The 13,160-nt window shown below is 38.0% G+C and overlaps 1 protein-coding gene across 2 annotated transcripts in view; it reads right to left on the minus strand.

Moving 5' to 3' along the window:
- Window positions 1–13,160, minus strand: part of FAM169A (family with sequence similarity 169 member A) — a 44,482-nt gene that overhangs the window by 10,825 nt on the left and 20,497 nt on the right. For both annotated transcript variants that reach the window (XM_044916850.1, XM_044916849.1), the window contains 3 exons: window positions 12,892–13,071; window positions 2,121–2,249; window positions 1,484–1,596 (listed from right to left, as the gene is read on the minus strand). In XM_044916850.1, coding sequence (XP_044772785.1) covers window positions 1,484–1,596; window positions 2,121–2,249; window positions 12,892–13,071 — 422 coding nt within the window. The remainder of the gene's footprint in view (window positions 1–1,483; window positions 1,597–2,120; window positions 2,250–12,891; window positions 13,072–13,160) is intronic.

The following is a 13,160-nucleotide window of genomic DNA, read 5'->3' on the forward strand; positions in this document are numbered from 1 at the left end:
AACTGTGACAGATACGATAAAAATCCTGTCTTCAAGAAGCCTGTTGTTGAACTAGACAAGGTTAACACACAAAAGAAATCCATTAAAAAAGGTTCAAAGAGTGTAAGAGAAGTACATGTAATGTGTTATGTCACAAAACAGGAAAAAGCAAGTAGAAATACCATCATCACCTAGAATAAATCATACAGTGATCGTTTCAGTTTATCTCAAAACATCAAGTTGTACAATTTTTGTCAATTATACCGCAGTAAAGCTAAAAACAATGTGGTTAAAGTACGCAAACAAAACCATTTTCCCATTTGATTAGCAATAAAAAGAGTGTTAAAATAGTTTAATATGAGATATATTTTCCTTGAACTAATTAAAATCTTAATTTGAAGAATATGAATTTCTAAAGTGAAAGAAAACTGAATTTATGCTGCCAATCTTATGACATGGTTTAATATATATTCTCATTTACACAGCCCATTTAAAATTATTTGGCTTATCATTAAGTTAAATCATTGCCCTCACCACATTTTGGGAAAAGATTTTTTCTACATTCCCTGATTTGATGATGTAGGACCAATACTAAATAAATTTAATTATATCTGAGGAATTTGGATCACAATATAATCAAACCCAGGCTTATTATTTAGTTTGGTTCCAAATGTAGAAAAAAATAAAAACAAAAAAACCTAACTCCTTACAAGTAATTATATGATTTATATTATCCTTAAAAAGGTTTCCAAAAAGTTCAGTCAACATTCATGCTAATTAAGGCAGGAATAAGAGGCACAAATAATTTCCTAAAGCACTTGTCCCTGAAAGGTTTGCCCAGTACTTTCAAAGTGCATTACATTCTACAAAGACCTAGCATAGACAGACTCAAAACTTCCCACAATAATTTTATAACCTTTGACCTATTCTTAATTTCACCTCTAGAAATTTATCAGTGCAAGGAAAGAATTACATAGGCAAAAAGATGCATGTATAAATGTGTTCACTGCTGGGTCACTTATGCAAAAAACTTAAGTATAATATGTTAAAGAAATAAACAATGGTATTTACATATAATAGAATAGTACACTGCTATTTAACAATGTTTTAAAACAATAATGCCATGGAAAATGCTTATAATATTATGTTAATGGAGGAAAAACAGAAGCAGCATAACAGAAAACAAAAATGTGTGCAGATACATGTTTTATAATATATATAAAATACAAATACAAAAATGTTAACAGTTCCTACATCTGGGGTAGTGGGATTACAGATTTTTATTTTCTTCTATATTATTTTGTGTGATTCCAAATTATTTTTCGAACAAAAAAAGTCCTTAGTAAGCCATTAACAGGAGATACCAAGAAAACTAACACAGTAAAAATTTCAGAATTACATAACTTGATGAATGAACTTTAACATTTACAAAATTAAATATTAGCTGAATCTAGTTTAAAGAACAGAAAAATTATTTCCTACAATAAACATACAGTGTACCTACAGTTAGCTGCATCTCACTAGACTGATTGTCTTCAGTTTCTGCTTCATATTCTGGAACAGATGAAAGACCATACTCTCCAGACATAGGTCTTTTAGCTTCATTTTGAGAAACTGCTGTGTACAGAAGAATTTTAAAAATTGTAACCCAATCAGTATTTGGTTTTAATTGTAACATGGTTTGTACTGATTTGCACAAAAGTCCTGAATAGCATCCTGAACAGAAGGGTGTTGAAAATCTAGGTGTGGAGCATCTCCTTAACCAATATGTTATAATGAAACCTTGCAATTATTAAGTATTAGTTATCTGTATTTAGTGACTTTGAGGAAAGATGCATTAGACCAGGGACTACTCTTTTTCCTTGATGCCTATTCTATGCTGATTCAGTATCTGTGTTTCCTTCTTACCCACCAATTCCTAGAATGTTAGATTCTGCTGGGCTATTATAATTCTAGGTCCTCTTATTATTAGTGACCCAAATGTTAATACATAACAAAAATTCAAACTTTAGAAAAGAGGATCTGTTACTAGAGAGGTCACATTACAATATACCATAACTCTGGACTAAGAGACACAAACATTAAAAGGCTCTGCTCTTTAAGCTTGACATGTGTTCCAACTTGAAACCTATAATTCTTACCTGTAATTTTAAGTGTTTCTCTCTGTAATGCTCTGGTGACTGGTATTCGCTGGTACCAGTGTCCAACACCTTCAACCTCCCAAAGGAGTTCATGGTCTCCTGGATACTTTTCAAAGTACTGCTTGCAAGCTGAAAAATACATTCAGAATTTTCTAGAAATCCCAAATATCAACTGTTTTAGAAAACAGAAGATTGGAAGTAAGCTGCCCAAATCACTTAATGGGGCTAGGATAACACCAATGCAACTCAACTACACATCAGTCTCATTAATAAAGTTTTAACATGAATAAACAATAAAAATCCTATTAAAAGATGTGCTTCACCTTTAAGGAGAAAATCACTAATTATTACTGAGGGGCATAAAATTAGAATAAAATGATTATTAGATTCAATAAGTATAAAACCACCAATTCTCACCAATTCTTTGATAAATTCCATGCAATTCTAAACAAATTCCCAACAAGTCTGTTTTTCTAGGGACTTGTCAAAATTTGACCCCAACTTCAAAATGGAGAAGAAAGGGTTAAGAAAGGATATGGAAGGGGCGCCTGGGTGGCTCAGTTGGTTAAGCAACTGCCTTCGGCTCGGGTCGTGATCCTGGAGTCCCGGGATCGAGTCCCACATCGGGCTCCCTGCTCGGTGGGGAGTCTGCTTCTCCCTCTGACCCTCCCCCCTCATGCTCTCTCTCTCTCATTCTCTCTCTCTCTCAAATAAATAAATAAAATCTAAAAAAAAAAAAAAAAAAGGATATGGAAGAAGAAGAAAAGGAAAAAGAAAAATTAAAATACCAGGGTAAAAAAGCCCACCAGAAAAGAAGTGCACACACACTAAAAACCTGGCAAATGACAGAGGAGGCATTACATCTCAGTGTAGAGTAGATCCACTATCAAAATAATAATGCTAGAACAAAAATCCATATAGAAGAAAATAAAGTCAGATCCTGACCTCACATCAACACCATTCACAAAATTAAATTCCAGATGGATTCTGGGCGCCTGGGTGGCTCAGTTGGTTAAGCGACTGCCTTCGGCTCAGGTCATGATCCTGGAGTCCCAGGATCGAGTCCCATATCCGGCTCCTTGCTTAGCAGGGGGTCTGCTTCTCCCTCTGACCATTCCCCCCCTCATGTGCTCTCTCTCTCTCATTCTCTCTCTCAAATAAATAAATAAAATCTTTAAAAAAAAAAAAATTCCAGAGGGATTCTAAGACCTACTAAGAAAAGCAAACTGTTTAAAAGAAAACATAAGAGAATACCTCCTGGACATAATGGTGCTAAAAGATTACCCATGAAAGACACAAAATCACAATCCATAATGAAATCTTACGATAAACCTGTTAAAGTTTAAAACTTTCTATCAGGAACTGTGCAACGTAACTTTCTACAATGATGGAAATGTCCTGTATCAGCAATGTCCAATACAGTAGCCACTAGCCACATGTGGCTACTGAAAAAATGTATGATTTTAATTAAATTGAAATTAAATCTAATTTATATTAGTGATTGCCGTACTGGGCTGCATAGTTTTTTTTTTGAAGATTTTATTTATTTATTGGAGAGCGAGCGAGAGAGAAACAGCATGAGAGAGGAGAGGGTCAGAGGGAGAAGCAGGCTCCCCGCTGAGCCGGGAGCCCGATGTGGGACTCGATCCCAGGACCCTGGGATCATGACCTGAGCTGAAGACAGTCGCTTAACCAACTGAGCCACCCAGGCGCCCTGGGCTGCATAGTTTTAGACTAAAAAGATACCATAAAGCCAGAGATTAGGAGATTTTCAGAATAAAACAAAAGATTAGTATTCTCAGCGTATTAAAAAATCCTAAAATTGAAAGTCAAAATGATCCCAAAAAGAAATTGGCAGATGCTATGAAAAGGAAATTTACACATAATGAAACTTGGAAGGTCACTTAACAAAGGTAAAGACGGCAAACCTCACTAGCTGCCAGGGAAATGCAAGATGAAACCACTAGATACCATTTTCACACCCATCTGATAACCCAAGCATCCAAAGAATAAGGAAAATGGAAACTCCCACTTTCTCCTGGTGTGAGAATAATTTTGCAATAGTTAGTAAAGTTGAAAAGACATACTGTATGCTCCAATTCTACTACTGGGTATATATCCTAATGACTTACACATATACACAAGACGACTTCTGTAATATTCATTACAGGGCTGTTTTTAAACAGGGGTGGGGAGTTCAACCTAAGAGCCCATCATTAACGGATACATGAATAAATCATAAAATGTATACAATAAAATACTACGCAGAAGCTACAACAAATTACAGCATATATTAACAATGATAAATCTATTAAAAAGATCAGTAAAAGAACAAGTTAGTATATGTACAAATGATGTCATTTATATGAAGTTCAAAAACACATTAACAAAATGATGCAGCCTCTGTGGAAAACAGTTTGGCAATTCCTCAAAAAGTTCAACACAGAATTACCATATAACTCAGCAGTTCCACTCTCAGCTATATATCCAAAAGAACAGAAAGCAGGGTCTCGAACAGTTATCTGTACACCAATGCCCATGGCAGCATTGTCCACAACAGCCAAAAGGTAGAAAGAACCCACTGTCCGTCCATCAGAAGATGAATGGATGAATGAATGAAATGTGACATGTACACACAATAAAAATATACACCATAGGGGCGCCTGGGTGGCTCAGTCGAAAGCGTCTGCCTTCGGCTCAGGTCATGATCTGAGTCCCTGGTCCTGGGATCGAGTCCCGCATTGGGCTCCTTGCTCAGCGGGGAGCCTGCTTCTCCCTCTGCGGCTCCCTGCCACTCTGCCTACTTGGGATTTCTCTCTCTCTCTGTCAAATAAATAAATAAAATCTTTAATATATATACATGTACATGTGTATATATATATATATATATACACAGACACACACACACCAGAAAAAGGAAAGGAATTTTTTTGAAGACATGAGAGAGAGAGCGTGGATGCAGAGCAGGGGGTGGGGCAGAGGGAGTGAATTTTCAAACAGACTCCTCACTGAGCAAGGATCCAGACACAGGGCTTGATCCCACCACCCTGAGATTGTGACAGGAGCCAAAATCAAGAGTCAGCTGTGGGGTGCCTGGGTGGCTCAGTCAGCTGAGTGTCTGACTCTTAGTTCTGGCTCAGGTTGTGTGACATCAAGCCGCATATAGGGCTCCATGCTCAGCACAGAATCTTCTTGGGTTTCTCTCTCCCTCTCCCTCTGCTCCTCCCTACTCTCTGTGCGTGCACACACTCTCTCTCTCAGACAAATAAATCTTCAAAAAAAAAGAGTCGGCCACTTAACCAGCTGAGCCACCCAGGCACCCCAGGAAAGAAATTTTGATATATGCTACAACACAGATGGTCCTTAAATACTATGCTAAGTGAAATAAGACACACACAGAGATTCCACTTCTATAAGGTACCTAGAATAGGCAAATTCATAATGACAGAGAATGAATGTGACTAATGCCACTGAAATGCACATCTACAAATAGTTCAAATGATAAATAATGTTATATGTATTATAGCACCCAAAAAACTTGAAAAATTTTAAGATAAAAAAGCAAACTAGGGCCACCTGGCTGGCTTACTCAGTAGAGCATGCAACTCTTGATCTTGGGGTTGTGTGTTTGAGCCCCACATTGGGTGTGGAGATTACTTAAAAATAGAATCTTTAAAAATTGGGACACCTGGGTGGCTCAGTCAGCTAAGTGTCTGCCTTCGGCTCAGGTCATGATCCCAGGGTCCTGGGATCCACAGCCCCACGTCAGGGTCTCTGCTCAGCGGGGAGTCTGCTTCTCCTTCTCCCTCTACCTGCCACTCCCCCTGCTCGTGTGCGCTGACAAATAAGTAAAATCTTTATAAAAATAAAATAAAATAAAAATAGAACTACCCTATGATCTAGTAACTGCACTACTGGGTATTTACCCCAAGAATATGAAAACACTAGGGGCGCCTAGGTGGCTCAGTCGTTAAGCGTCTGCCTTCAGCTCAGGTCATGATCCCAGGGTCCTGGGATCAAACCCCACATCAGGCTCCCTGCTCCGCGGGAAGCCTGCTTCTCCCTCTCCCACTCCCCATGCTTGTGTTCCTGCTCTGTGTCTCTCTCTGTCAAATAAATAAATAAAATCTTAAAAAGAAAAAAGAAAAAACTAATTTAAAAGGATATATGCAGGGGCGCCTGGGTGGTTCAGTCGTTAAGCGTCTGCCTTCGGCTCCGGTCATGATCCCAGGGCCCTGGGATCGAGCCCCACATCGGGCTTCCTGCTCAGCGGGAAGCCTGCTTCTCCCTCTCCCACTCCCCCTGCTTGTGTTCCCTCTCTCACTGTCTCTGTCAAATAAATAAATAAAATCTTTAAAAAAAAAAAAAAAAAAGGATATATGCATGCCCATGTTTACTGCACCATTATTTACAATTAGCCAAGATAGAGAAGCAGCCCAAGGGTCCACTGACAGATGAATGGATAAAGATGTGGCATGTAGATACCATGTCATATTACTTATCCATCAAAAAGAATGAAACCTTGCCATTTGCAACAACATGGATGGATCTAGAGGGTATAATGCTAAGCAAAGTCAATCAGTCAGAGAGACAAATACCGTATGATTTCACTCATATTTGGAATTTAAGGAAACAAAGGAGAAAAAATAGACAAACTGAAAAATAGACTCTTAAGTATAGAGATCAGACAGATGGTTACCAGAGGGGAGGTGGACGGGGGGATGGGTGAAACAGGTGGGGATTAAGAGTACACTTATCATGGGGCGCCTGGCTAGCTCAGTCAGTACAGCATGTGACTCTTCATCTCAGGGTTTAAGTTCAAGCCCCACATTGGGTGTAGAGATCACTTAAAAATAAAATCTTTGAAAATAAAAATAATTAAAAGAAGAGTACACTTGTGTTGACGAGCACTGAGTTATATAACCGCTGAATCACTATATTGTACATCTGAAACTAATATAACACTATATATTAACAACAGTGGAATTAAAATTTTTTTAAATGTAAAAAAAAAAAAAACCTCACCTATTAGCTTCTGGAGAATTGACACCATTATCTTATTTTCTGTCCAACAATATAATTGTGTAATAATTTTATGATTTTGTTCAAACCAGTTAGCATTTACATATTCTCCACAGAGTTCTTAGAATTAACATAGGAAAAAATGTATACATTTAGGAATTTTATCTCTTTTGTTGCCATTATAAATATTGTGTTCTTACTTTATTTCTTCTAACTAGTGGTTATATATATGAAACATACTGATTTACTTATGTATTAATTTTGTACCTAGCCACATCACTGAATTTCTAGTAACTCCACAGTTCATTTTCTTGAGTTTTCAAGAATTTTAGCCATTCTGACAGGTGTGAGGTGATATCTCATTGTACTTTTGATTTGCATTTCCCTGATGATGAGAGACGTTCAGCATCTTTTCATGCGTCTGTTGGCCATCTGTATGTCTTCTGTGGAGAAATGTCTGTTCATGTCCTCTGCCCATATTTAACTGGATTGTGTTTTTTTGTGTTAAGTTGTATAAGATATGTCATTTGCAAATATCTTCTCCCATTCTGTAGATTTTCTTTTAGTTTTGTTGGTTGTTTCCTATGCTGTGCAGAAGCTTTTTATTTTGATGAAGTCCCAATAATTTATTTTTGCTTTTGTTTCCATTGCCTCACGAGACAGATCTAGAAGGATGTTGCTAAAACCAACGTCAGAGAAATTACCTCCTGTGTTCTCTTCTAGGATTTCTATGGTTTCAGGTCTCACATTTAGGTCCTTGGTCCACTCTGAGTGTACAATGTACAAAAGTGGTACAGTTTCATTCCTTTGCATGTTGCTGTCCAATTTTTCCGATACTATTTGTTGAAGAGACTGTTTCTCTCCCATTGCATGTTCTTGCCTCCTTTGTCAAATATTAACTGACCATAAGTTGTGGGTTTATTTCCAGGCTTTACATTCTGTTTCACTGATCTATGTGTCTATTTTGGTGCCAGTACCATACTGTTTGGATTACGACAGCTTTGTGATGTAACTTCAAGTCTGGAATTGTGATACCTCCAGTTTTGTTTTTCTTTTCCAAGATTGCTTTGGCCATTTGAGGTCTTTTGTGGTTCCATACAACCTTTCAGATTGTTTTAGTCCTGTGAAAAATGCTCTCGGTATTTTGATGGGAATTACATTTAAATCTGTAGATTGTTTTAAGTAGTATGGACATTTTAACATACTGTTCTTCCAATCCATGAGCATCGAATGTCTTTCCATTTCTTTGTGCCATCTTCAATTTCTTTCATCAGTGTTTATAGTTTTCAGAGTACAGGTCTTTTTCACCTCTTTGGTCAGATTTATTCCTAGATATTTTATTATTTGTGGTGCAATTGTAAATGGGATTGTTTTCTTATTTGCTCTTTCTGCTGCTTCATTATTAGTGTATAGAAATAAAACATATATCTGTACATTGATTTTGCATCCTGCAACTTCACTGAATGCATTTATCAGTTCTAAGAGATTTCTTTTTTAAGATTTTATTTTTAAATTGTCTCTAGACCCAACGTGAGGCCCAAACTTTCAACCCCAATATCAAGAGTCACATACTCCACTGACTGAAGCACTCCTATTGGTTCTAACAGTCTTTTGGTGGATGTTATATTTTATTAGGGGCTAATATATAAGTTTAAAGTAATCCCAATAAAATCCCAAAAAAACTCTTTTTTTTAATCTAGTAAGTGGATTCCGAAGTTTATACAGAAAAAACAAGCAAGGTCAGAAATAGGAAATGGGGGAGAAGACTAGTCCTTTTAGATAACCAAAAGCTAAAATAAATATAAGAGTGAGGTACTGGGACTTAAGATTAACAGAAATAAATTAGCAGATAAGAAAGATACAGAAACAGGGGCGCGTGGGTGGCTCAGTTAAGCATCTGCCTTCAGCTCAGGTCATGATCCCAGAGTCCTGGGATGAGCCCCGTGTTGGACTCCATGCTCAGTGGGGAGTCTGCTTCTCCCTCCCCATGCCTCCCCCTCCCCACTGCTCCAGAGCTTGCGTGCTCTCTCTCCCCCTCCCTCTCAAATGAATAAATAAAATCTTAAAAAAATATATATATATACACATATAAATACACAAATTTAATGTATGATCTAGATTAAGAATTTGGAAACTTTTTCTTAAAGGGGCAGACAATAAGGATTTTAGGCTTACAGACTATATGGGCACTGTCATAACTAACCAACTCTGACATTTTAGTGCAAAAGAAGCCAGAGGCAATATATAAATGGATGAACGTAGCTGTGCTCCAATAACTTCACTTACAAAAAGAGCAGATCAGTGGACCACTGTTTGCTGACCTGATATAGATATAAATGCAAATCAGTGCAAAAGATAAATTATTCAACAAATAATATTAACCACATACCTGTCAGGTAAAATAAAGTCGGACCTGTACCTCATATGGTACACCAGGATAAATTCCAAATGGGTAAGATTTATGAGACCTTATTCATTCCATGTCTTCAGGTATCGGTACATGATAGTACTATGTAAATCAACTTCTCACAGTTAGCTAATCATCTACTCAAACCTGAGGCCAAGCCCATCCATACGTGGTACTCGTTACCCATTTGTGGAATGAATAAATTATCTTTTTAAAGCTTACAATGTACAACACTATAATCTTTCCTAAATCATTTAAAAATATTCATGGAAACAAGTAAAGGTCATGGAAACAAGTAAATTTCAAATATTGGATATCTAGCAGCCTCAAGAACTACTAATTAAGTTGTAAGAGAAAAATCAAACGGAAATCCAAGTTCTTCAAATATAATAAACATTGTACCAGACAGAAAGAGCAAGAAACAGAAAATGGAGATGCCACATAGTCTAAAACTTGCTATTTTCAATATATTCCTTTATTTTCACCTCAAAGAGTGTTATTCACAAAATTATGCATATGAGACCAATGAAACATTATCGGACAATCTCCTGCCTAACCTGAAGGATCAGTGGAGCTAAAGCCCACATAGAATATGCAAAAATAGTAATTCATTTGGCATTCAATTTATCATTAGAATTAGAGAAGAGTATTTTTTTTAAAGATTTTATTTATTTGAGAGAGAGCGGGCGCATGCACACACAAGCAGGGGGGAGGGGCAGAGGGAGAAACAGGCTCCCCACGGGGTAAAAAGCCTGACACAAGGCTCAATCCCAGGACCCTGAGATCATGAGCAGAGCCAAAGGCAGCTGCCCAACTGACTAAGCCACTCAGGCACCCCAGAAAAGAGTAAGTATTAAGAGATTCTGGGACGCCTGGGTGGCTCAGTCGGTTAAGCGTCTGCCTTCGGCTCGGGTCATGATCCCAGGGTCCTGGGATCGAGACCCGCATCGGGCTCCCTGCTCCGCGGGGAGCCTGCTTCTCCCTCTGCCCATCTCTCTCTCTGTCTCTCATGAATAAATAAAAAAAATAAAATCTTTAAAAAAAAAAAAAAAAAGAGAGAGATTCTACCTACAGTGGGTGTGTTTACATTCCTTCCCAAATTCAGTAAAGGTATAATTAGATTTTAAGGGGAAAGCCATTTTCAGATTATCCAGTTGAATACAGGGTTCATTCCATTCTCATGTATGTATGTACACAGAAACTATGATTCAAGATGGGCACGCAACACTTGGTTCTTGTTTTCTGGATTTCTGACATTAAAAAGGGGAAGCAAACTGAGAACAAAAATATATTTTCAGTGGAAATAAACATTTCCAGTTAGACTAAAATCAATGGTAATTCTATTTTAATAAAGTTTTCAAGTAAATTACCTTCCAGGATTAAATCTTACTTCATTAAGAGAAAACCAGTAGTTTGGGATTTACATTTATAAATGCAAATATAAGTCTAAGAGGGACACCTGGGTGGCTCAGTCGGTTAAGCACTCAACTCTTGATTTTGGCTCAGGTCATGATCTCAGGGTCTTGAGATCGAGCCCCGCATCAGGCTCTGGGCTGGGAATGGAGCCTGCTTAAGGTTCTCTCTCTCCCTCTCCCTCGGCCTCAGCCTCGGCCTCAGCCCCACCCCCGCCCCTCATACACGTGTATGCATGCACACTTTCTCTCTCTCCCTCTCTCTCTCTCTCAGAAACAAAACGTCTAAGAAATATATGGGGAGGGCACCTGGGTGGCTCAGTGGGTTAAGTGTCTGCCTTCAGCTCAGGTCATGATCCCAGGGTCCTGGGATCGAGCCCCGCATCGGGTTCCCTGCTCAGTGGGGAGCCTGCTTCTCCTTCTCCCTCTGCCATTCCCCGCCTTACTTGTGCTGTCTGTCAAATAAATAAATAAAATCCTTTAAAAAAAGAAAGAAATATATGGGGAAAATAAATGCCAAACTGAGGTTAATACTTATTTCAGGGAAGGGAGTGAGCTAATTGGGTGGGTGTACAACGGTACTGGCAATGATCCATTTCTCATGGTTGGTACATGCTGGATGGTTCTTGAGTATTTGTCGTCTTATTCTTTACATCTTTTTGTATGTCTGAAATTACTTTCTTTTTTAATTTTAAAAGCTACCAAAGAGAACCCAAAGAAGAAATGGTCAAAGATCTAAATATACATTTCCCCAAAGATGACACAGAAATGGCTAATTAACATATGAAAAGATGCTCAACATGAAATGCAAACCAAAACTATTATAAGATGCCACTTTACACCCACAAGAATGGCTTTAATCAAAAAGACAGTAACAAGTGTTGGTGAGGATATAAAGAAATTTTAACTCTCAAACACTATTCATGGGAATGTAAAATGGTACAATTGCTTTGGAAAACAGTTCGGCAGTTCCTCAGAATGTTAAACATAGGGCGCCTGGGTGGCTCAGCCGTTAAGCGTCTGCCTTCGGCTCAGGTCATGATCCCAGGGTCCTGGGATCGAGTCCCACATCGGGCTCCCTGCTCGGCGGGAAGCCTGCTTCTCCCTCTCCCACTCCCCCTGCTTGTGTTCCCTCTCTCACTGTGTGTCTCTCTCTGTCAAATAAATAAATAAATAAATCTTTAAAAAAAAAAGAATGTTAAACATAGAGTCACCATATGACCCATCAATTCCATCCACACCTAGGTGCAGAGAAATGTCCACACAAAAACTATACAAATGTTCACAGCAGCATTATTCATAACAGCAAAAAGTGGAAACAACCCAGAAGTCCATCAACTGATGATAAACAAAATGTGGCATATCCATAAAACAGATTATTCATCCATAAAAAGGAATGAATACTGCTTCATTCTACAACATGGATGAACTTTAACAAAATTTATGCAAAACAAAAGAAGCTAGACACAAAGGGCTTATAATATAATCATATCACATGATTACATTCCTATGAAATGTTGAGAACAGGAAAATCCATACAGAAGAGAACAGATCAGTGGTTGCTAGGGGATGAAGGAGTGGGGGAATGAAGAGTGACTATTAACTGGTGCAGGGTTTCTTTTGGGGTAATGAGCATGTTCTGGAATTAGATACTGGTTATGGTTGCACAGCTACAAAGGTAATAGAAACCACTGAATTGTACACTTTGAGAGTGTGAATTTTATGGTATATGAATTATATTTCAACATTTTTAAAAAGCCACCACACCTCCAAAAAGCCGTATTCATGACATAAGGACACATTTGCAAAATGAAGCCCTTAGGGACCCAAAGAATCCAAATTAGTTAATAATGCTATATGCACATTTACAATACTCTGCAGAAACAACTCAGAAGTGACCCTGAGAATAGTTTAACCTTTTTTAATTTACCTGTGTACATGAGAGAGGAGAGTGGATACCGCAAGCCAAGAGCATCTTCCGTAAAGGAATCAACAAAGTCCTCCAGCATATGAAGCCCAAAATCTTTGCCTCGGTATTTCTTTCTTACAAACATCGTATCAAGAACTGGCAGTTGGTAGCTTTGGGTAAGAAATGAGGCACATATGCTTCCTGCAGGCATAAAAGAAACCCAACAATTTTTCACATTAAAAGGCCATATATGTGTATATGTTTAAAGAACATGAGTTAACAGTCTTTCT

The sequence above is a fragment of the Neomonachus schauinslandi genome, chromosome 7 (assembly GCF_002201575.2).
Source record: "Neomonachus schauinslandi chromosome 7, ASM220157v2, whole genome shotgun sequence".
Lineage (NCBI taxonomy): Eukaryota > Metazoa > Chordata > Mammalia > Carnivora > Phocidae > Neomonachus > Neomonachus schauinslandi.